This window comes from Geospiza fortis, unplaced genomic scaffold (assembly GCF_000277835.1).
Source record: "Geospiza fortis unplaced genomic scaffold, GeoFor_1.0 scaffold188, whole genome shotgun sequence".
Classification (NCBI taxonomy): domain Eukaryota; kingdom Metazoa; phylum Chordata; class Aves; order Passeriformes; family Thraupidae; genus Geospiza; species Geospiza fortis.
Window position 1 is genome coordinate 1710431 of NW_005054337.1, and position 21420 is coordinate 1731850.

Genomic DNA, 21420 nt, shown 5'->3' on the forward strand with positions numbered 1-21420 from the left:
GGGGCTATAAATAGGGACAATGGGCAGTGAAACACAGACTCTCTCCTTTTTCGTTCCTGTGGGAACACTGGGACTGCGGGAGGGTTTGTGAGGACCCAGGAAAGCACTGCTGGGTGATGGCTGTGCTGGGAACAGGGGGGCTCTACCCCAGGGCTCATGGAGGGCTCTGGGGACAGCTGTGTCCCCAGCTGCATCCCACAGCCTTGCTCTGTCACCTTGCTGAGTGGCAGCAAGACTCAGACGAGGCCTGGGGCTGCTCAAGGCGGGGATGCTGAGGCTGAGATCTCCAGGGGCTCTCCCTGCCTGCTGCCTCTGCTCCCATTCCTTCCTTCTGGCAGGGGAAGGACCAGGATTGCTGCCCATCACCCTTGGCAAGGCCCAGGGAGGTAGAGCCAGCTGTGGCCTGACATAACCTCTGCCCATGCTGAGCCCAGCATCTCTCCTTCCCAGGAGCATCCCTGCTCCAGGCTGAGCTAGTGGTGCAGGCAGGGACAGGCAGGTGGCCTGGACAAGGTTTGGTTTAGTACCAGGAGCTGTGAAAACTCACCACCACCACCCTGTTTCCCTCCACTCATGTGATGCTGTGCAGCAGATCTGACTTCCCCATGCCATGCCTGAAGACACCAGGGATTTCAGCCACTCTTCCTTGTGGCACAGAGCATGGCCAGGGGTGTGCAGGGCCAGCACTGAGCCCCTCACCCTGCCAAGCCCCACTGCTGCCTGCAGTGAGCCCCACAGCATCCCCAAAGTGTGGGATGGGATCCCAGGCAAAGCAGGGGGCTGACAGAGCATGTCCCAATGCATTTCCTCTTCTACTTTCCTTCTCACTTCCTTTTCTTGCACTTTCTGCCTGCTGCCCTGTCCTTGCTTGCCACCTGCCCAGGGCTTTCCCCAGCACAGAGCTGCCCCCGGAGCCGCTCCAGGCCGGGGGTTCTGGGCAGTAACATGGTCCCACTCCTCTCCCTCCCCACAGGCTCCAGCCAGGAGGCGGCAGGGACAGTAGCCAGGGGGTCTCAGAGCTCACCCGCGGGCTGGGAGGAGCGGAGAGCGGCAGAACAGCCCCTGAAACACGACCCAACGCCGTCCACCGTGTATGAGGCTGGGACACAGGTGAGGCGTGACCGGGGTGGCAGGCAGGAGCCAGAACTAAATTACAGCAAGTCACTGCACGGGGGCTGCTCCTCTGTTGCTGTGTGCTCGCACAGGTGGGGGTTGATCACTGGCAGCTCCCTGACCCTCTGCACCTTTCAGTACGCAGGACCCGCGTCCACAGAGTCACTCCTTCCGATGTCCCGGCATGAGACCTCTCCGACCACGGTGCAACCCGCCAGCAACCACCACCCCAACTCCTGCTGCTTCTGCTGGTGCTGCTGCTGCAGCTGCTCCTGGTACGTCCCACTGCCCCCTGCCTGGCTCCTGCAGGCCCACTGAGCATCACCCACCTCGCCATCCCGTGGGCAGGGCAGGTCATAGAGTGCTGGGTGCCCTGTGATTCCTGTTCGTGAGACAAATCTCTTGGAATACATGGAGGGACTCCCCAGTGCTGCCCTGATGGTCTGCAGGGAAGGATGGCCCCATCCATATGAGCCCTCTGGGAAGCTCTGCCTTGCAGCAGTGGGCACAGAGTCCAGCCCTGCCCTCCCAACACTGCCCAAAGCCAAGGATGGAAGCAGCTGCTTGCCTCCACCTGCATCTCCTGTCCTTCCTGAGGATCTCCAGCTCCTTATTCTCTGGATAGCCCAGATTTTGGAGAGCCCATCTGCTCTTCCTCCTTAGCATCTGCTCATTCAGAGATTGCTGATGACTCCAGCTTTGCAGCAGCTTTGGTCTTTACAGCCACCAAGAGCAGCGGGCTTGGAGGAATAAAAAACCCTGGAGCTGAGCCCCATGCATCTCCCTCCTAGACACTGCCCTAGGCTTGGTGGCATTCACTGTGTGTCTCCTTCATTTCTACAAGAGCCTGTGAGCAGAGAGGGAGCAGAAATCCCAGAGATGGGACAGCTATCCCTCCTGTATCCTGTTCCTGGAGCAAGCAGTGCTGGTTGCTGAGTGGGGCTCAGGCCTGGCAGGCAGTGAGCCCTGGGGGTGGCACAGGCAGGGACATGCCCAGAGCTTTGCCCACCCCAGCTGCCCACGCTGGGGCAGAGGTTTGCACAGCCAGTCCTGTGTGAGCAGCGAGGACAGTGTCGCAAGCAGGAAGGGCTGCGGTCAGTGCTGGGCACCGGAATTCACGGGCCCAGGGGAAGTTGGCTGATGGCTGCTCTCCACTTGTGCCACCAGCACCCCCGGGGACAAGGGGACACAGGGACAGGGAACACCATATCCCCAAGCCCCAGCACCTCTATCCCACTCTCTGCCTCCGGGCCGGACCAGTGCTGGCACATCACCAATAAACACTTGTTTATTTCTTGGTGATTATTCGCGACACTGCAGCTCACAATTGTTGTGAACACATCAGCTTCGCCTTGGGCTGGTCCAGCACTGACCTCTGCCGGCTGCTGTGGCCACTCCGGCTCAGCTCAGCCCTGGCACGTGGCCCTGGCACATGGCCCTGGCACACAGCCCGAGTGGTGGAGCAGGACCAGAGCCACAGCAGCCCCTGAGCACAGGGACAGCACAGGGACACGCTCACATGGTGCCAGCATGGGGGAACCAGGGTGCCGCCAGGACAGTGGGTGAGAGGAAGGCAAGGCTGGGGGTGCTGGTGTCCACGGAGGAGATTCAGGGGTCAAGGTGGGGTCTGCATGTGTCCCCAATGCCCCTGACTACCTTTCTGTCTCCCCGTTAGGAACGAGGACCGAGAGCGAGCATGGAGGGCATCCCGCGAGACCAAACTGGAGAACATCCCAAACTGTGAAGCGTGGTGAGTGGAGGGCCAGTGCAGTGGGCTGGGGACAAGCACAGCATGGCACAGAATGGCACTGTCCCCTCTGCCGCCCTCCATGGCAGCCAGGACTGTGTTCTGCCCTCGGGGTACACACCAGGGCTCAGGGGTTCCTGGTGATGTGTCCAGCTCATCCCCAGTTCTCACCAAGAAACAGGGAATGTGGAGCCACAGGCTGAATCTTACTGTGGTTCTGCCCTCAGGCCCATTGCAAAGGGAAACTGAGGCATGGAAGAACCTCAGCAGATTTTGGACCTCACTCTGCCATTTAGACCCACTGCCAAGAGCATCCTGCAGCCACAGGGAGAGGAGGGGACAGGCCATTCCCAGGGGGTTTCAGCACTGAAGTGGAAGCAGCAGCAGTATCCACATCCACTCAGGGAGGAGCAGGATGGGCCAGCACCCCACTCCAGGAATGCTGGGCACCAAGCACCCATTCCCTGAGTGACAGGTGTGACACACCCAGCCATGGGGGCTCATGTGCTGTGCATGGAACAGCTGGGCTGGGGTTAGATGTGCTAATTAGCCATGGATAATGAGTGTACCTGGCCTGCTTGAGCAGGTGCTGAGCATTTGCTGGGAAACAGCCTCCCTCCTTCCCTTTCCACCCCCTTCTCTCCCTCCCCAGCTGAGAGGGGTGATGGACTCATGTCAGTCTTGGCTCAGAGCTGCCTCTCCACCAAAGGGCTTTTCCTCCTGGTGGGATTTGTGCAGAGCCAGCACCAAAATACATCCCAGTTTGGGAAATCCAGCCTAAAGCAAGGCCATGCTCCAGCCTGGCTGAGCAGAGCCAGGACAGACCCCAGAAGTGACCTCTGAGAGCTCCACACCAGCAGAGCCTGAGCAGGAACATCTCCTCATGAGCATGGGGGATGTGGTTGGGCGCAGTTCCTCTGGGGTGGGACCAGGGATGAGCAGGAGGGACACAGTGGGATCCCTGGCTGGCTGTAACACCTTCCCCTTGCCTTGCCATGGACCTGTCAGTGCCAAACCCACGCCGGAGGAGGTGCAGGGCTGGGCACAGTCCTTTGACAAGCTGATGAAGAGCCCGGCGGGGCGCAACGTCTTCCGGGAGTTTTTGCGGACTGAGTACAGCGAGGAGAACATGCTCTTCTGGCTGGCATGTGAGGAGCTCAAAACCGAGTGCAACAAGCACACCATAGACGAGAAGGCCAGGATGATCTACGAGGATTACATCTCCATCCTCTCTCCCAAGGAGGTAGGAGGCAGAGCCTTTGAGGGGAGGGCTCAGGCTAAAATGGGGAGGGCTCTTAGGGAGAGGGCTCGGTTCCAGCTGCTGCCAGAGCCCTGTGACAGTTTGGGGATGAGTTTGGCAGGGTGACGGCGGTGGGAGGGGGATATCCAGCCCCCCAAAACCCCCGGGACGCTGCTGGCAGTGGGATCGCGGGCCAGGTTGTGCTGCGGGGCCGAGACCTCACGAGGGCACCAGCGGGCCGAGAGAATGCTGCATCCCGGCTTACAGCATCCCTGGAGTGGGGTACCCAGGGCGGGACCACCCCAACGCACCTCCCTGTGCCCAGCTGGGGGACACAGAGGGGACCCAGAGAGCTCCACAGTCCTCCCTGCAACCCTCCCCAGCCACCAGAGCTCCAGTGACAGGATCTTCTGGGATGGAGCACACTGTGCTCTCCCTACATCTGGTGCTGCATTGTTCCCCAATTTCCCTTGAGAGGGGGTGTGGGGATGGATGCTGGGCCGGGGGCTTGTCCTTGGGTGTCCCCCAGCCCCCGCTTTCTCTCCGTGCCCCCCAGGTGAGCCTGGACTCGCGGGTGAGGGAGGTCATCAACCGGAAGATGCAGGAGCCGTCCTCGCACACCTTTGACGACGCACAGCTCCAGATCTACACGCTGATGCACAGAGACTCCTATCCCCGCTTCCTGAACTCTGCCATTTACAAATCGCTGCTCCAGACCATCTCCCACTCCTCCTCAGAGTCCTAAGGGCACCCACTAGCCGTGGGGACACCAGTGGGGACATGGTGGCCAGGGGCGGTCGGTGCCTCCTCCCCTCTGCCGCCCTCCTTGCCAGACCTCACCAAGTTTTTAGCTTTTTACCTATGAACTGTCACCCCGGTGTCTGGGCCACACTCCAGGACTGTCCCCAGGACACAGCCTGGGCCAGTTCATACTACTGATTCTCTGCCCTGTCCCCAGTGCTGGCCAGAGCGAGCTGGGGGAGCACAGGACAGTGCCCAGGGCCTGGCTCCCCCCATACCCTGTTTGGAAGAGGTCACTTTATCCCATCTCCACACCTGGGGACATGGCACGTCCCCATTTGCCACCTGAGACCCAGTTGGGGACTGGGTTGGGGGTTTTTTGAGGCGGGGGGGGGTTGACTGTTGTTGGTTTGGGTTGGTTTTTTTAATTTTAAATGCTCCTTTGGTTGGCTTTTACTGGGGGACTTGAGGAGCGGGAGGGGGGTTGACGAGCATCTCTGTACATATAAAAACTTGTCAGGTTTACCTGGTTCCAGCTGTTTGAGACGGCCCAAAGGGCAGGGGGGTGGTGCTAGAGGCTGTTTGTATTCCTGGTGGGCAGAGGGCAGAGCTCTGAGGTGCCATAAGGGACCATGGGGATGTGCTGGGGGGTGAGCAGGAGATGTCTTACAGCTCCCCGTGACACATCAGCACTGCTTCAGCCCCAGGACACCACACACTGTCACCCCAAACCCAGAGCATCCTCCATCCTTGGTTCATGGACCTCAGAGAGGGGGAAAACACCTGTGCAAGGTGTTGTTTGCCCTCCTGCAGAACCCACAGGCACCAGGATGCCTGCATGAGAGCTCCCAGCTGGCCCAGACCTGCTGAGCCAGCAGAGAGAAGCCCAGGGGTCTGCCCTGGTCCCTCACTGAACAGGGACCTGGGTTCCATGCAGGATGGAAGTGTCACAGGGAGGATACAAAATTCCCATGTTTTCGCACAGCACAAGGAATGATTTACTGAAGGCTCAGTATGCAGGATTAAAACATGTCTGTCCCTGCCCTTCACACTGAAACAAAGCCAACACAGGGGTTTTGCTGCCAGTCTTTGCTTCTCCTGATCCACCACAGCAGTTTCTTATTTATCCATCCCTTCCCCTCCTCTCTTCAGCCCTTCCAAAAGAAAAAAATGCTTTTTATTGAACATATTTTTTAAACAAACCAATTCTTTCAGCTTTTTCTTTTTGTTTTTGTTTCCTTCCTTCCTCATGAAATGACTGTGTGGAAATTCATGTCAGTAAATTTAGTTTTCTTTGCCAAGTTGGAAATACAGTTCAAGAAAATGTATTTTTGAGAGAGACCAGCAATGGTTTATTAGGAATGTCGGTATTGTTATTATTGGCAGGTTTTTCCCCAGTCTGCAACCTTACAGCATCCCCACCCTGCACAGGGGAAGTTTTAGTTCTGGGTTCATTCTGTAAGGGAAATACTCTCAAATGTGGCCCCAGCCTGAGGGTTGGAGGTTGAACATCCCTGAAGCTGTTCAAGAGCATGGCTGGGGCTCAGAATCCCTCCACACACCACAGAGGTCTCAGCACAGGGAAGACCCCACTGCCACGAGATAATCTAGTTTTTCTCTTGCTCCCACTCCCTTTTAAACACCTTACAAGCAAATCTTTACTTCTGAAACACCTTTTTACCCAGTGTGCTTCCCCTCCCTGACTCTCCTGGAAAATAGAACTGTAAAATGACATGGTAGTTTTCCCAAACTCCTGCCTGGGACTCTTGGTACCTAATTCAGGATTGTCAGAAGGCTGTACACAAGCTCAGCTCCGCTCCTCACGGGAACACAAGAAGAAAGGCAAGAGGCACTGGTAAAGAGCTGGCTCCCTTTCCCAGCACATGAGCCAGTGCTGTGGCCAGCGTGGGTTTTAGATCCTGAAGCTTTTTCAGCATCACTGCGAGGACACTGCTCCCTCCCAAGCCTGGCTTGAATAATCCCATTCACCACAAGACTCGTGAGGCTTAAAGGAGTTGTCAGCATCTTTGAATATTTTCCTTCTTGGGAGACTTGGCTGCACCCTGTAAAGTGAAAGCCCTGAGCGAAGGATGCTGGTGGGTTCCCTGCCTCCGGAGCAGCACAGCCCTCAAAGGGGCTGGGAGCACGTTTTCCGCTGCTTTCATGTGGCTGCTTACTCCTCTCCAAACATCTCCGAGGTCTCTGCTCAATGTCTGCTGTCTGGCATGCTGGGAAGCCAGTGGAAATACTTGTTTTTTGCTCTGGAAGAGGGAAGCGATGCCATGAGAGATGTGACTGCAAATGCTCCTGCCCTGCCCGTCAGCACAAGAGCTGGAGGGCACAGCAGTGCTCCTGGGCAGCCTCAGACCCACAGAGCTTGCTGGGGTCCCCCAAATGCTGCATCACCCCAGCTAAAGGCTATGAAAAGGAAAGAAGAGGGATTTTAAGTCTGGCTGAAAGCTGTTGTGAGCTCAGATGGAATTTCCCCACCAGGTTTTAGTTAGCTCCCAGAAAGAGCCTGATTCTGTATCTCTCCTTCACAGGGTCACATCTGCAGCTGTGGCACCTGGGGCTGGCTTTGCTACAGGATCCTTTCCTTATCTGACCCCTTCCAAGCACCAGCTCTGAGCTCACTTCAAACCTCCACCACTTCTCCAGCTAACTGCCAACAGCTCCCACCCATCCCTCTAGCCCTTACCTTGTCCAGATCCAAGCCTCTGGAAAAATTCCTGTATTTGCAGCATTTTCCCTCCTTCTGAGCCTGTCCAGCAAGCCCCTCTGAAACTCCAGGCTGTTTCTCATCTGTCAAGCTACAAGCAGAGCACAAACAGGAAAGTGCCTGGGACTCACTTTGAACAGTTTGGGGTGGGATTTACTGTGGCTGGTGTCACCCTGCTTTCAGTCTGTTACAACCTGGGCAGTACATTCTGATCTTTGCAGCAGCCAGTGTTGTTGGCATTTAAAAGCTCCAGATGACAAGGAATCAGTGCAAAATCCAGTGAATGCTGCCAAGATAGAAAGCAACATCTGATCTCTGCCCCAAAAGCTGTTTCCTGTCAACAGTACTGCCCACCCAGCTGCCTCAGGCCATGGCCCAGTGGTTGAGATTCCATGAGGTGACAGAAACAAGCCTTCACACACCAAGGGTGTGCCTGCAAGTCACATCTCACTTTCTGCTGCTCCAGGCATTATTCAGTCCTTATCCACCTGGACATGGACTGCCTGTCAAGTTCCCATGCTGGAAAAACAAAGTGCTTCACACACAGTTGAAATAGAAGTCAGAAACTGACAAAAATGTTTAATATTAGTTTTGAAGAGAAAGTGACCGTACTCGCTTAGATGAGAAAGTAATGACTGGGTGTGTTTAGTGAGCTCTCCTGCCAACCTGTCAGCCCATGGCTGTGGCTCTCTGCGAGGCCCAGGCCTCCCTGCTGCTGCTCTCAGCGTGTGACAATGCAAACTCACTGGGACACAAAACACAACTGCCATGGGAGCCGGCGTGTGGAGGCTGCGCTCGGGTCTGCGTTTGGCTGCCGCTCCGGGCCTTGGCACATGTCAGCAGAACTGCAAGAGAAGGGAGTTAAACCCCAATTAGAAACCTCACTGCCAAGGGGAGCTGCAGAAAAAGGTAAGGATCCAGGTGTGGGCTTGTTTCAGAAGCTGGCAAGGGCTTGGGGGTTCTCAGAAGCAGAGGCCAAAGGGAGCTCCCATGTGTATTTCTTGCTGTGGCTCTTTGGCACTTTGTAGTGGCATCATTTCTGCTCACCACTGACCAGGAGATTTCTGCTTACCCCTGAGCTCTATGCACAGCATGAAAGAGCTGTTCTGAAATCCTGAACATCATCACCACTACTCTCAGAGGGCAGAGGCAGCATGGAAAGCACTGTGAAGCTGGTTGTGGAAGAAGGGACATGAGAAGAGAGCAGGGAATGTGGAAGTGAGACTTGACCCCAGCTGGTCTGCAGGGATGAACCCAGGAGCTCTCGCCTCTGTGCTGAGAGGAAAGATCACTCTCTATAGCCAGTGAGAGTTTGGCAAGCACCTCTGAGCAGCAGCCAAGTGCCTGCAGCATGGTGAGAGCAGCCCCCCACCACCCCTCAGTGCCAATAATAGCCCTTGGTGTGCTACCTTCCAGCGATTCCCACACTCATTGCACACGACGAAGGTGGTCATGGGCTCATCGGAGCTGCGGGTCTGCACCTGGGGGGACAGAAGGGAGGTGAGAGCTGAGCATCACACATGGCCCTGTCCCTCTGGCCTCCAGGGCTTGGTGCTGGGCTCACAAAATCAATGAGAGACTGAGGTTTGGGATGGCAAAAGGAGCTTCCCAGTAAAATCAGTCTGGTGGTTGTCTTACACACATACACACATCATGACCCCCTTCAGCCTGACATTACCTCAGTGACAAATTTTGGGACAGCATATTTCTGTCCTCACCCATTCTGCTGTCCATTTCTTGCACGTGACTCTGGAAGTGGACATGCCCACAGCCAATCCCTCCCCAAACTGTCCCCCAGGAAGGGATGTGGCCAGCACTGCCACGACAAACTCCTCAGTCCCAAGCACAAAAGCATTAAAAAAGCACTCAAACCATTCCCATTTACAGAGCAGTCCAACATCCTGGCCTCACAGGAAAACACTCCGGGTTACCAGGTTCTGCACAGTTCCAGTCTGGTTTGTATTTGAGCCATTAAGGAACTCTGATATTTAACCCAGATGTGATTGCTGCCTCTGACTGGCTCTTGCCAGAAACACATACTTTACTAAAAACCAGATTTTCGTGGCATTTGAATACCACAAGGCAGATCTAGACTGAAAACACTGGAACTCCCCACACCAGTCAGGCAGAACTATGCCGAGGGGTGATTATGGTGATCTACATGTGTAATTACCCAAGGTGCAAGAGTCACAGTATTTTCATGATGCAAATTAACCATTTTTGCAAGAATGCTGGATAGCTAAATTCTGTAATTCTCCCCCTTTATTGTCTGCTTCCAACATGTTCATAAAAGCCAGTTCATTTACTTGAGACTTACATCTCATCATCCACTAGTGATTTCACTAGAAAACAAATCAAAGTACAGAAAGCCTCCTGATATTGCTATTTCGAGGACACTGCTGTCTCCTGCTCAAATTCCAGGCAGTCAAACTCCAGTCCACTCCAGGTGGAGACAGTGCCATGTGCTGGGACAGCCCAGGAATGCTTACTGGGAGCACTGGCAGAGCGAGGCCCCTCGCCTGAGCCAGCCTGTGGGATGCAAGGCTGCTGCTAAGCCAAAGGAAACTCCCTGGTCGGATTCCTGGATCTCCTTCTCTTTCCATGTGTTTATATGTCAAGTTCAAGCAGATGCAGGAGTCTCAGCCGGCACTTGCACACGCAGTTTGTGCGCAGTCACTCAGCAGCAATCTGGTGGCTGCTGGTGCATTTTTGGGTATCTGCACATTCTAAACCACTGACTCACAGCAAAGGCACATTTATCTCCAGATGCCTGGCACAAACATGGGAGCTAAAAAGCACTGGTAATGCACAAGGCTTCCAACAGCTGGCCACGGGGAAGAAACATCCTCTGTCTGCTCACATCACAGCTTCGTTTATTCATTTTGTTTCACTCATTTCATGCTATTTGATTTTAAATAAGTTGGGACTCATCCACCTGCAGGTAATCTATATTCTTAATTTGTACTTTTAATACCATCAACATGTCTGAGTCAGTTTCTGCAGCCTCTTCTCTACACTACCCACTCCTTTCTTGTCTGAATCCCAGCATTCCCTGCACCTGCTTTCAGTGTAGAGCACTGCTGAACTTCTGAAAGCTTCCTCAGTGCTGCACAACTCTTGCTCTCGTCCAAGTGAGCCAAAAAGTTACACAAGCTCACAGAAGCATGTGCAGAAGTACATTTTAGACAGCCATGAGTGTTTTCTGTCCACCAGTAGCAAAATCTGTGCTGTGCTGCAGGGCCCGTCATGGAGCAGTGCAAGCTCATGACCATGACAGATCATGGCCTGGGCAGAGGCCAAGAAAGGAGCAGGAAAACCAACCTGGGTGTAGGTGCAGTTCTTCTTCTTGCATTTCCCACAGGTGAAGAGGTCAGTCTGTGTCCCTCCTGTCTTGGCCATCTGATGCTCCCGGATTGCTTCTTTTGTCATGGCTTTCCTGATCTCTTTCAGCTCATTACTAGCCATTTCCTTTCAGAAGGAAAAAAAAAAGAAAAAAAAAGGCAATAAAATCACATCTGCCCAGTTTTACCACCACACCCACTACAGTGGAAACAGCCAACAGGACAAGGCAGCCTGACAGATGGGCATTAACACAGAAAGCCTGTTCCAGTTCTGGTTTCTGGTTCATACCCAGGGCCCTGGGATGATGTGAAGGCCCAACAAACCACTCTCCACACTGCAAACCCCACTGCAAGCTCACTCCATGCACTCTGGAGGCAGCTAGTGAGAAAACTGCAACCCTTACAGCAGCCCAGCTAAGCTTCAGGACATCCCCTGTGAGAAGCAAACCCTGCTCCCCAGGCTCCCTCACCTCCGAGGTCATCACTGCGATCTGCTCGGGGGTGATGGCCCCACAGAGCACATTCTTTTTCAGCTCAGGATTTTTGGAGTCCTTCAGGTTGGAGATGCGGCTCCTCACGCGGTTTTTGTATTTCATGTCGGTGTTCTTGACGTCCTGGTAGATGCGTGAGGGCAGTCAAGGAGCCTGCAACCAACCCAGAGGCATCAAGCACTTCCCAGCCACCCACAAAGAGCAGGGATTGTCACCCACTGCCAGGATGGAGGTGTTGGGACACAAAAGCAGCATCTGCTGCGGAGGGTCAGTGGTGGATTTGAGAGCAGGTTTATACAATCCCAAACTCCAGGGGCTTCCAGCTTGGGCTTTTTCACTGTGCTGGAAATATTCAGCTATGCTTAGGTTCTACAACCTCCCCTTTCTCTCAGCAAGGCAGCCACAAACCCTTCCACTGAGAGAGAGCCTAGCTGCACCTCCAACCCCACAGCTCCTAGCTCCTAAACCAAGCAAACTCCTCTCATAAGGCTTATCTCACATCACCATGGAACTTGATCCTCACTGCTCCATCCTTTCCATTGCTTTTGTCTAGATCAGCACACTCTCCTCAACAGGGAGCACAAGGAAGTTGCATGTATTTGGAAGCAGAATCAAAAGCAGGAAACAACATTCTGATGGGAAGGACAAACAAGGCATTACAGTCTCTGAGCTCCAACTCCACACTGGTAGTTCCTTAGTAGACCCAGAACCCTGACAAGCTGCAGCAGAACATTTATGCACAGAGAGTCCTGTTTTTCCTTTGAGCACATGGATTTCACTGCTGGAGGCATGCAGGAAGCACAGTACAGCAAGGATATACTCTTCAATCTGGGCTGCTATGTGCTCGCAGTCAGCACCGATGGCGATGTAGTCGTCTGTAAGACAGCACAAACAGGAGCTCAGTGCCTTCCAACCAAGCCAGGGCTCCCCAGGCTCAGTATTTCTGAGCTACACATCTGGAAAGTTTGCTGGTTTGATTTACATGCTCTTCCCATCAAATGGCATCTTGGCCTTTGCTCTTGCTACTCTCTGACCCTTTGGAAAAGGGCAGTGATGAAAATAGATTAATCTAGCCAGTCTGTGCCCTGTGCCTCTCTAGGACATGGACTGCATGAGACAGAGCTAACAACAGCCTTGGCCCAAGAACTTATTCGTTTTCCAATATATTTTTCATACAATTGAAATCAAATGTATATAGGCAGGAATTGAGTTTCATCAGATATTCACCTCAATATGTAACTCTACTCAGACCAGCCATCTGGGAGGGCCTGGAGGTGTGCAGCATTGGGATCAAGCCTTCCTTTCTCATCTCACCTCAGGACTGTCTGCTCCTCCCCTCTTCTCCCATACACCAGTTAAACAGCTTTACACAGAGTGCATAACTGCCATGGATTTGGAAAGCCAGTATGATAAACACCATAAAGGAAGGAAGGTAGGGCACAGCTGAGCTTAGGGAAAGGCTCAAGGGACCTCTTTCCCAGATTTCATATGGAAAGGGTTTTTCTAAGAGCTGTGCAAAGCATTTAATGCAGCAAATAAATACATGCACAGGAAGGCTAGAAATAAAGACCTCATGAACTTCCCCATCTGTCATCTACATTCCTTGGCTCCAAATTAATAAGACTCTGCAGTGCTTAGACCCCAATTTTTTAAAGGGATCTGCAATGTGGACACAACCAGATGCTCAAATTTCCAGACATGCTGAGTACCTGCCTCTCACTTGAGATGGCACAGTCTGAATGCAAGAGGGATCTGTTCCACCCCAGATCCAGAGGACCACAATATTTAGGGAGCTCCTGTCTGCAAAGGCAGCAGAGTCTGACAGGAGATGCTGACTGGCATGAGCACCATTCCTACAAAGTCCATGTACTGAGTTACAGCTTCACTTTGTGCCCCAAGGGTGACAGGGAAGACAGCCTCACTTAACAGCAATCAGAAAAGATCTAGAATGTGAAGCAAATCCCTGCACACCTGATTAAACACACAGACCACCCATGTTGCAACCCTGTGTGACAAACCCCATGTTCTTAACAGCCATTACTTGACACATTGTCATGCCTCCAGCTGCAGCCAGGTCCCTGAAAACGCTGCAACAGCAGCCAGTTCATCAAAGGGGTGACCAGTGGCTAGACTGAGCTGCTGGCAATAATCCTTTGACAAGGCTGCTCTAGAACAGTATGTCTAAGCTGAGCTGGCACTGAGAGTCTCTGTGAGAATGGTCCAGGAGCTGTGAAGCACTTGAGGCAATGCAGGGCTTCCCCCAGCACTTACCATCAGCCTGCAGAGCTGCTGTCAGCATCTCCCTGCATTTGTTGCGCACAGCGTCGCACGTGATGGGGGCCGGAGGGAAGGTGGTGATTTTGGGGGTGGTCGGAGTCTTTGGAGGCTCCTGCCTTTTGTTGGAGCTAAAAGAAAAACTTCACCTGTCAGAATGTCTCAGTTTGCGCCACTGAGAGCAGAGAAGGAAGCAGCAGGTATGTGGCCAAGCATCCTGTTAATCACAATACAGAACCAGTCAGAACACAGTGCAAAGTCATTGTCCCAAACCAGCAGAGAGCACAACACGGCAGCCAACGCCCTCAGCCCAGACACGAGCTCTCCTGTGGACACTGCTGGCTGCCAGCAGAGGTTTGATCCATGAACAATCTTGTGTTATTGAACACATATCAGCTGCTGCACCACTGGGCATCAAGCAAAAACATCACTGTTGAACACCACCAGTAACCCAAATACACTCAGGACATCTGAGACCATCAGCACTCTCAGTGTGGCAGTGCAGTGCAGATTCATGGTACTTCTTTCCTCTTTAACTTTGCAGGACACCAGGCCTATCACTGCCCTCAGCAGAAAGCAAGCAGAAAGCTCCAGAAGAAGGAGCTGTGCTAAGAAAAACAAAGAAAAAGAAAGAAAATGGCTCCTTCGGCTTTGATATTTAACAAAAAACAACAACAAAGTGCAGCACATAAAAGGTTCTTCCTTTTTCCTGTAATCTGAGCAAGACACTGATTACTCATCTCACAGAAGAGCAAACCTACATAGCCACACACAGCTCATACAGGGGCCAGGCTAGCACAGGACTAAGAATACTGCTTTGCTCTCAAAAATAACTCCATTTCTACCTGCAGACAGTCATGGGCACAGGCAAGGGAATGCAAACACCTGCCTGCTGTGGCTGACTCAGTCAGGTCACCTCCCAGGGGAGCAGGATGGAGACCTGCCTGCACAATCAGCACATGATGTGGGCAGGCTGAGTCACTGCTGCGGGGTCTGCATGCAGAGAAGGAACCTCAATGAGCAGCTCAGCTGGTTGTGTATGCAGAAAGCCTAACAACTGCACATGGTGTTAGTCAGCCCTGCAAATACTGCTGGTAAAAGATCTGGGTTAGTATGAATCACAGATGATTTTCTAGAGCTTTGTTCTCCCCCCTAAATCTAGGCAGCAGAACAGCAATTTTTTTCAGCAGAGATTGCTCTGGCTTTGGTGATTTGGCTGTAAAATGCCTGGTACCATTATTGAACAAAGAGACAGAAAGGGAAAAAAAGAAACCTCAATATTTCACCCATGGCATGCCAGCAATATCTCCTTGAAGATCCAAGTGGCTTGACAAATTTTGTTAAGCTGGGTCACTAGTGCCAGTTATTTGCCATCAAAAATAAATTTGTTGTGAACAAGCACTTCCACTACACTGTCCTGGAAGAGATTAGTCAGCCCACAAAAAAACAGCACTAAGCTGGAAACCTTCTGAATCTGCTGCCTCACAAACTGAGCCAGACGACTTTAGGGACTTATCCTGTGACTAAGGTCATATCCAGTCTGGCTCAAATCCCACAGATCATCACTGGGGCTACCAGATTTTCTCAGTTCAGAACCTCACCAAGCCCTTTTCAGAAGCATCCATCAGTGAACCTTCAGCAAATGGTTCACATCAAACCAAAGCAGAACTTTGATTTCTTGCTTATATGAGTGAGATGATGCACTCTGTGAGGGAGATTGTACTGTCAGCTCACTGTGTTTTACTGACCAGTAGCTGAATAAAACCCCTTTTTACCAGCTGGTTTTACTGGTCAGCACTGCAGGACCTTATTAAAAAACAGATTTGTGTCCAAGCAGCTCAAAACATTCAATAGGATTTACACTGCATGTGTTACAAAAAGAAGAAACAACTTAGCCTGTAAATAATCCATTAGATGATGATTTTCTCCCATCTGGAATGTAGAAACTGCCATCAGGTACTTTTGTGCTTAAGAAGCTACACACAAATCACAGGCACCACTCATGGGGGTATATATACCAGAGCATACACTAAGGAATAACCCATAATTCAGGAACAACCCATCTAAAAAATCACAGCTTCTCATGTTACATAAAACAGTTTGGAAAAATTAGACTTCCCAAAGGACAAAGGCAAAGCATACTTACAGTAAGAGGAAGGACTGAAGGAATATGGGTGGTTTGTGGCAAGAGAAACTTAAAGGAGACAAGTCCTGAAACTCCTTACAAAGGAGGATGGTAGGAAAAAATCCACAGAAGGGTGTAGATATGGGTTTTGTAAGACAGGTTTTGATTGAGAGCAAGTTTTAAACTGTAAAGGTGAGTTATGAATTGGAAATACTGCCAAGGGCAGCTGTGGAAATGCCTTGCCCTGAGGTTTTCTAGGGCTGTCAAAGAGCTTGAAAAAAGCCTGTCAGGGATAGGTTGGGCAGAGGTTGTGCTGTTCTGAGAAGGGGCTGCAGGAGAAGTTTCCTGAGAGCTCTTCCAGATTCAAATTTTGTATCATTTTTCAATCAACAAACAAAGGTTTCCCAGAGCAAAATGCTGTGTGTGAACTCAGTGACCTCAGCGACCTCAGCGTGAACTCAGAACATCGACCTTCACTACAATGAGTCCGCAAACACAGCTCTTCAAACCTGTATTTCCAGAAGTAATATTTGATTTTCAGGAAGGTTCTAACTGCAACTGAACATTTAGATGTTTATTCCTTGGGGATGGAAAAAAAGCTCAACAAGATGCATGGTAGTCCCACTTCTGTTAGCTGATGAGGAAAGATACATTTGCCTGCACACACACACATCAACCATGCACTAAGATGAGAGCTGATCCCTCAAGAATTAGATGAAACAGACTTCTCAGCCATTCCAAAGACAGAAAATTATTTATTAAGGTTTAGAGGTTAGTTTATAAATAGAATTGTTGGGAAATGGAGCTCAAACACACCTAAAAGACTTATTTCAGGAAATCCTTGTGGTTCACACTGTTCCTGTTAAACATAAGAAAGAGCTTGTAAATCTATCCAGGCAGCAAAAGTTTATACATAAAACAAGGCTGTGCTGGAACAAAATGGTGGCAAAGCAGCAGCCAGGGACTGCAAACAGATCTCAGGGCTGCACTGGAAGAAAATGCCACAGAAGAGCTAAATTCAGGCCACAGATCCAAAACCTCCTAATAAAGGCAGTTTAGAGAATCCTGGAAAAGAAAAACCTCATGCTGCCAGAGACAGAAACATTAGACACAGCCCATTAAGATGTACCACACTATGGGTCTGAAACTCTGCAGCACAACAGAATATGCTTTGGATTAGAGTAATGCAGTATCTAAATTCACAGGTGCCAGCTCCACACTGGCTGGCTCAGAGCCTTCAGGTCTTGCAGTGATAGCTCCAGTCACTACACAGGGATTTCTACATCTGTGCTCCAGAAAGCAAGATGAGTTTCAGGCTAAGACTTAGTCAAATATTTTTCCCTGACCAAAATGGAAGGCGTAGCCAAAATCTAACAGACTAAGAGGCTGAAATATCTGAATACAAACTGATTTCTTTGGTGTCTTGACAGCAGCCTCATCTGAACCAGCTATCACAGACTGAGCAACCAGTCTGACTCCACTGCAGTCTCTGCTTCAAAGAACAGAGACTCTCCTCTGCCAATAAATTATTATTTTTTTAAGGCAGATTATCAGTTTATTTTGCAGGACTGGAGAAAAAACATTCCTGTCTCTGGAAGAGAGCCTGGCTCAACAGACTAACACCAGAAGCTGGCCCCTGCTCCTGGTCTAGGCTACACTAATCCATTGGCTTCTGCTCATCCTTCACAGCCAAGGGGATGCTTGGCTAGTCAGAAGATGGAGGTTGAATACATGTAAAAAGCATCAAGGATTAAAAAACCCATCAAACTGCAGTATCTGCAGCACAAGGGAACATCACCAGCACAAGACAGACAGCTCCACCCCACATACCCCAAGACAAGTGACAAAGCAAGGAGGCAGCAAGGAGGGGTTTTGCCTCTGTGCCTACAGCCAAGATACTGTTCTGAGTGAAATCCCACAGATACACACAGATCTGGACAGCCCTGGCTCCCACTCTGCACTGCATCACTGAACTCCATCCTGGCTGTGAAGTCTCCCAAGTCCTTTCATTGCACTACTTATCAAATCCTTTTTGCCATTTTATGGAAGTGAAATAACCAAAGATACAAATAATTTAAAGTCATGGAGCATCAGCAGCATTCTCTCCATCAGCAGCTCTGGATCGAGCTGCAAAGGCTCACCCTGAAGTGCCAAGCCTTGAGAGAGCTGAGCAAAACCAAAGAAGTGACAAAAAAGTGACAAACAAAGGCTGCAAACATGGAAAATCCTGCAAGCCAGCAGGACCACAGCCTGAATACTCTAAATCTTCTGTCAAACTTGGGAAATTGGCTAAATCACTTAAGAGCCAAATCTAGGAAGCACACACCCTCCTGGGATCTGAGGCTGGGAGAAATTTCTAGAAGAAAGCTTTAAATCCCATTTTTCCCCTCCCCTTTGATCACTCTCTGCACTCAACAACTGCAGTCACAGGCAGTGGAAACAGGATGCAGCATCCAAGGCATGGCAAGGAGCAAGCATGCAGCTGACCTGCCAGCTGGGGGACATCAGCCACAGGGAAAAGGGGACTTCTGCTGGCATTTGTCAAGGACAAAGAAATGGACCTTTTACTTTAGTAATGTATCAATCAATCCCATCCACTGCAAAGGCCAAAAATAATCTTCACTCTAAGGAGTTTAAATTTAGAAATAAACAAAAATGCATAAAAATGCAACATAAAAAAGAAATGGGGAATGTTCTACTACTAGAAAAAACAATACATAAGCAAGAGTAAAAAACATTAAATAAAATATGAATAAAATTTAAAAACTCACTAAAGCCACTGTATTTTTAGATGTGTATTTCTGCATTACAGTTAATCTGTAATCACTCAGATCAACCCTGAAGAAGAAACACTTCCAGCATCTCTGACCAGAAATTTGACTATACAAAATTCCTGACTCAGACACTTAAAAATAAAAATTAAAGTAAGATGCCTTAAGAAAACTTAAATTCTCTAACCGTGTCATCTTTGGTAAAAGGAAAGTATTACCTTTGGTCTCTTGAGTTACCAGTCTCCCTGGAGGAAGATGTTGGCAAAGACAGGCTTTTCTTTTTGTCCTCATTTTTTTCCTCAGAAGCATCTATGTTCAAAAAAGGAATAAGTTCAGAACTGGTCTTTATGCTACAGCCTGGCCTATAATCCTCAGTGTTTTCACACTACCCACTGTTGGCCTAAAGTTACTATTCTCCCAAAAAGAATCAGGAGAAAATTCCTTTATGGCCTTCCTGCTTCCCAACAGACCTTTTCCTTGCCTCCAAGTAGAAACTAATTCAAACAAAAGCTTTCCTTACCAAACTAGACAGCAATCAGTTTCCCTGCCTGGGAGATAAGCCTCCTCACAAGACAAGCCTCTCCACAAAAGTTTCTTTCAGAAGCTGCTGAGCAGTGATTAGATCAAGTTCTCTCAAGCACAACTAAAAGCAGAATTTCCAGCCAACACCAGCTGAAGGGCCAGTACAGGCTGGTCCTTGTGGAACTTCTTCTGATTCCCAAGTGCTGCTGAAAGCCAACAGCACAACCCTGGAGAGGACCTTCTTGACACTGTAGAACAAGTTTGACCCAGAGGTAAATTGTCTGAGTCTAGCCAATACACACCCAACCTAATGAGGAGGTAACAATCCAGGCAGGACAGGAAAAGAGCTCTTTTAACACTCATCCAGCCTGGCAAGAAATGGGAGCCCACAACAGGGAAAGCCTCCCCAGCTGGACATAGTCCATGTGAATTTATCTACAAGATGGTGAACTAAGATCCAACTCACCACCCCAAATCCATTCCAGCACTTCCCTTCCTGAGCTCCTGACAGCACACATGGTGCTAATGCCACGCAGAGCACAAGTGGGAGCAGAGGGTTCAGAGCACAAATAACATTGCTAATTATTATGTGATGAGGTATAAGTTAATAGTCCTGAGGCTTTCAATGCTCTTCCAATGATGAGCTGGCTAAAGAGGAGCTAAATCTAGAGGGATGCATGATAGGACACAAAACTCGAAAGACAGAGAGGGTGGAATTGTAAAGGCTGATTTGCTAGAATGTTTATTCAGATCAAGAGATAAGCTCTCCCAAAAAATTCAGCCTCCCACTGAAGGCAGCTTGTTCACAAGCTGAATCTGACAGGAACATGCTGATTTCCTTACCTAGAAGTTTCTTCCAAGATTTGATGAGGGATTTGGCAAGTGATATCACTTCTTCATCTGTGCTCTGCTTCCTCAGTGCATTCACCGACATCCCAATGCGGGTGGACTGCAAGGAAACACCCCAGTGAACCACTCCAGAACAGACTCAATATTAGCTACTAACTGAAATCTCAAATAATCACAACAAAGTCAAAGCCATGACCAAGACAGGAGTATCCAAGGCTGGCAGAATGATTCTGTGACCCTTACCATTTTGGAAGAGTGAGGTGGCACTCTCCAGCTTGCACAACTGAACAGAAGACACATCCAATCCCCACAAATCCCTTCCCTGCACACTTGTGACATTCAAGCTTAGAGTGAAAACTCCAAGATGCATCACAATCTCCAAATTGTAATTCTGCTCATTCCTCCCCAATGTTCTAAATATCAACATTACAAAGAACTTCTCCCACGACTGCCCTCTGTGTTTGCTACTTTAATCCAGTCTTTCCTCTTTTTGCAGCCTACAAACAGGAGTTGAGCAGTTACACACATGGCGACCCAGAGCTCTTTAACTGCCAGTCCAAAACCCAACTTCTGCACTATTTTGTTGGATTTATGTTTATTCTTTGCATGAAGTAAGAAGTGTGAGAAAATCTATTAAGTTTATTTAGACAACATTTTGAACTCATCCAGATGTACACTTAAGCTTTTTACCATAATTGTGCAACTCACCTGCAGTAAATCCAAAGTCATAGGCATACTTTTCAGTTCTTTCAGTAAATCCATTGCACCTTCCTGGAGAGGAAAAGAGAAAGAGAATTAGTGCCTCAGCTTTTATTAAATAAATTCAACAGCTTGGGAATAGACACAGAAAGTTGAATTCAAGGGGAAAAACACCAACAAGCATTCCCTAAAACATCAGCAAATGCACTGCTGGGTGCTGTTCCACACAGACAGTAGATCCTGCAACCTGAAGGAACCTGAATCATTGGAATGGGCGAAACAGAAGACCAGTGGAGTGCTACAGGTCCTTGCTTGTGTATGGTGCAAGTGCAGCATTAGTTTATTATTCTTACCTGGCACACTGAATGTTTTTAACACCTGAAAAACACACTCTGAATTACAACTGTCAGTGACTCCATGTAGCTGCTCAAGGAGAAAAGAGAGACCAGGAGCAAAGCCAGCAAGCTGTGATGCTGAAGAGTTGGTCACTTGAAACTTGTTCTGTGAAGTCTCCTTACATCATCTCTACATCCCAGAACTCAGGACCAGGAAAAATCTGTAGATACCTAAAACTGGCAGTCACTCAGAGAATTGGAAATCACTTGTCTCCCTCTAGCACATCCCAGCCTGGCCTAGCCTGTGTCCATTCAGCTGGCTCTTTCCTCCCAACCCCCTTCCCTCAAACAAGGCTTCCAGTGTTCACATTTAGCAGCTCATTTACAACACCGACCACTCCAAGCCCAGTTGCAGCACAAGGCCTGCACAGCCACCACTGTAGGGGAGCCAGC

At 50.1% G+C, this 21420-nt stretch overlaps 2 protein-coding genes across 2 annotated transcripts in view; one reads left to right on the forward strand and one right to left on the reverse strand.

Annotated features, from left to right (window-relative positions):
• Positions 1-6043, forward strand: part of RGS19 (regulator of G protein signaling 19) — a 7550-nt gene extending 1507 nt beyond the window's left edge. Inside the window, exons 2-6 of the mRNA XM_005422167.2 lie at positions 974-1110; positions 1252-1388; positions 2789-2863; positions 3869-4103; positions 4657-6043. Of these exons, the coding sequence (XP_005422224.1) occupies positions 1288-1388; positions 2789-2863; positions 3869-4103; positions 4657-4845 (600 nt within the window). The 5' untranslated portion in view covers positions 974-1110; positions 1252-1287 and the 3' untranslated portion in view covers positions 4846-6043. The remainder of the gene's footprint in view (positions 1-973; positions 1111-1251; positions 1389-2788; positions 2864-3868; positions 4104-4656) is intronic.
• Positions 6044-8107: 2064 nt separating this feature from the next.
• On the reverse strand, positions 8108-20700 carry TCEA2 (transcription elongation factor A2). The gene is made up of 9 exons (XM_031058042.1): positions 20642-20700; positions 19928-20033; positions 18781-18871; positions 13664-13797; positions 12211-12267; positions 11372-11526; positions 10882-11028; positions 8970-9041; positions 8108-8405 (listed from the first exon to the last, which is right to left on the reverse strand). Exons 1-9 carry the CDS (start codon positions 20693-20695, stop codon positions 8397-8399), a joined length of 825 nt encoding a protein of 274 aa, XP_030913902.1. The 5' UTR covers positions 20696-20700; the 3' UTR covers positions 8108-8396.
• Positions 20701-21420: the final 720 nt, after the last annotated feature.

Excerpts from the sequence above, each read along its gene's own strand:
- TCEA2 (XM_031058042.1), bottom strand. The coding sequence starts at position 20,695 with ATGGATTTACTGAAAGAACTGAAAAGTATGCCTATGACTTTGGATTTA. Across the intron at positions 20,034-20,641 it reads TGACTTTGGATTTACTGCAG|TCCACCCGCATTGGGATGTC; the intron begins GTGAGTTGCACA and ends GTTTCCTTGCAG. Across the intron at positions 9,042-10,881 it reads AGAACTGCACCTACACCCAG|GTGCAGACCCGCAGCTCCGA; the intron begins GTTGGTTTTCCT and ends CTGTCCCCCCAG.